This window comes from Silurus meridionalis, chromosome 27 (assembly GCF_014805685.1).
Source record: "Silurus meridionalis isolate SWU-2019-XX chromosome 27, ASM1480568v1, whole genome shotgun sequence".
Classification (NCBI taxonomy): domain Eukaryota; kingdom Metazoa; phylum Chordata; class Actinopteri; order Siluriformes; family Siluridae; genus Silurus; species Silurus meridionalis.
The window spans coordinates 18,588,481-18,590,980 of record NC_060910.1 but is presented as its reverse complement, the minus strand read 5'-3'; the positions used below and the strand labels follow the sequence as shown (position 1 = coordinate 18,590,980).

The window sequence follows — 2,500 nt, the reverse complement described above, 5'->3', positions numbered from 1 at the left end:
GTGTGTGTGTGTGTGTGTGTGTGTGTGAGACAGCACTAACTAGGCAGGCAAGGAGCTGCAATGTTCTCCTGCCTCTCTTCATTCTCTTCATTATCTCACAATCTCGCTCACTTCTCTTTCTGTCTGCAATTTATCCATCTGCAGCTCACACACACACACACACACACACACACACACACACACACACACAGTCTCTCTAATCTCCTCAGGGTTTAACCTGCTGATGAGTGGACAGCAACGCAATGCTTTAATCTAGCACACAGGATCTCCCCATCACACACACACACACACACACACCTAGAGAGCTTAACACTCAATCCCTTGTTATATGAGGAGCAAGTCTTCCTGATTGTTCTCTACACACAGCCCCTCTCTCTGAAATCCAGCTGAATGTTTTATTCACACACACACACACACACACACACACACACACACACACACACACACACACACAGAGTGCATCTGTCAGTCACATTGAAGGGGGTGTGGCATGTGCACCTATCAGTGATTGTAAAGGGGTGTGGCCTGTGCACCTGTCAGTCATTGTAAAGGGTTGTGGCCTGTGCACCTGTCAGTCATTGTAAAGGGGTGTGGCCTGTGCACCTGTCAGTCATTGTAAAAGGGGTGTGGCTTTCACATCTGCCTTTGTCTCCATTTAAATGATAATCATGAGTCTGATTTGTGCAGTAAACTGACAGCTCACTTCAACAGTGACAGTCAAAGCATCAAACAATTACAGGCTCAATCCATTCCATAACACTTAACACACCCAGGAGACAGCTGTGTGTGTGTGTGTGTGTGTGTGTGTGTGGGGTTAAAAACTCACAACATGAAGTCCTGTTCCCAGCATGGTTGGTCTCCACGCACTGTGATGGTCGTGCTCTTGACATTCTGAACCTTCAGAGTCACGTAGACATTAAACTTATCTGTGAAAACACACACACACACACACACACACACACACACACACACACACACTCATTAGCACACTTTTACTACTTTTAAATTCTAGCCGAGTGAGGACTCGTGGCCAGGCATCAATGCTGAGGTGTGAATTCTGTCTGATAAGAAAGAGAAAGAAGTGTGTGTGCGTGTGTGTGTGTGTGTGTGTGTGTGTGTGTGTGTGTGTGTGTGTGTGTGTGTGTGTTTGGGAAGGGGGGGGGGTTGTGTGGTAGGTAGAGCTGGAGTAGGACCTGGAACACACTAAATGAGAGATGGCAGGAGTACATTATATACACACACTCACACACACACACACAAGCACACACACACACACACACACCCTGTGTTTAAATATTCATGGGTTTATGGAAATAGTGTTTCTGCACACAGAGACACAGAGGAGTTAAATGGCTGTCACAGGTCAGGAAAAGCAGCTGTAATTAAATGTGGAGTGAAAATGTCACAAGTGAACTCATGAGCTCCTGTACTACAGAGAGAGAGGAGAGAGAGAGAGAGAGAGAGAGAGAGAGGAGAGAGAGAGAGAGATCTACATCCTAAACACTATTAACAATAACTCTGTAACTCTGTTATACAGAATCTCCTCCTCCAGTCAGAACATGAGATCTTCTGCACCATCCAGCAGATCCAATCACAGTGCTCAGTGTTAGCTCTTACTGTTAGCTGCTAACCTGCTATGAGTTTTGATCCATTTCCAACCATTATGTGTTTTACTGCTCATCTGATTTATCTAACAAGTGCAGCTCTCGCTATGATGTTAAAACCCTCCTGCATTAAAGTGTGTGTGTGTGTGTGTGTGTGTGTGTGTGTGTGTGTGTGTGTGTGTGTGTGTGTGCACTTGTTTTACACATGTGATGTGTTGAGGTGTGTGTGTGTGTGTGTGTGTGACTGTGGAGTTATGTCAGTATGACACACGGCCTCTGTACCTCTATTATTATTAATATTACCTTCATCCATCACCCTCTTTCTCTCTCTCTTTTTTTTTCTCTCTCTCTCTCTATCTCTCTCTCTCTCTCTCTCTCACTATCGAATCCCCTTCTCCATTCTCACCAAATAAACCACACAGACAGAAAGACGTCAGACAGAAAAAGAGACAGACAGACAGACAGAAGGACAGACAGACAGACAGAAGGACAGAGGGGTTTGCTTCATATATGATTTGTCATTTATAGCCCATCTTCAAAATATAATCCCAGTTTTATTAGACTTCACTCCATCTCTCTCTCTACACACACACACACACACACACACACACACACACACACACACACACACACACACACACACGCTTCTGCTGGGGACCTGGCCAGACCAGCATGACCCAGGAGACACACACACACACACCTGAGGAGCACTCAGTCGTGATGGAGCCTCTTAAAAGACGAGTGGAGCTTGGAGTGAAGATAAGAGAGGTTAAGATGGTGCAGAAAACAGAGAAAATCAGAGATGTGAAAGAGAGAGAGAGAGAGAGAGAGAGAGAGAGAGAGAGAGAGAGAGAGAGAGAGAGAGAGAGAGAGAGAGAGAGAGAGAGAGAGAGAGA

General features: G+C 45.4%; 1 protein-coding gene across 1 annotated transcript in view; it reads right to left on the bottom strand.

Annotated features, from left to right (window-relative positions):
* LOC124380728 overlaps positions 1 to 2,500 on the bottom strand; it is an 89,418-nt gene that overhangs the window by 69,271 nt on the left and 17,647 nt on the right. Inside the window, exon 3 of the mRNA XM_046841938.1 lies at positions 827 to 926. Coding sequence (XP_046697894.1) covers positions 827 to 926 — 100 coding nt within the window. The remainder of the gene's footprint in view (positions 1 to 826; positions 927 to 2,500) is intronic.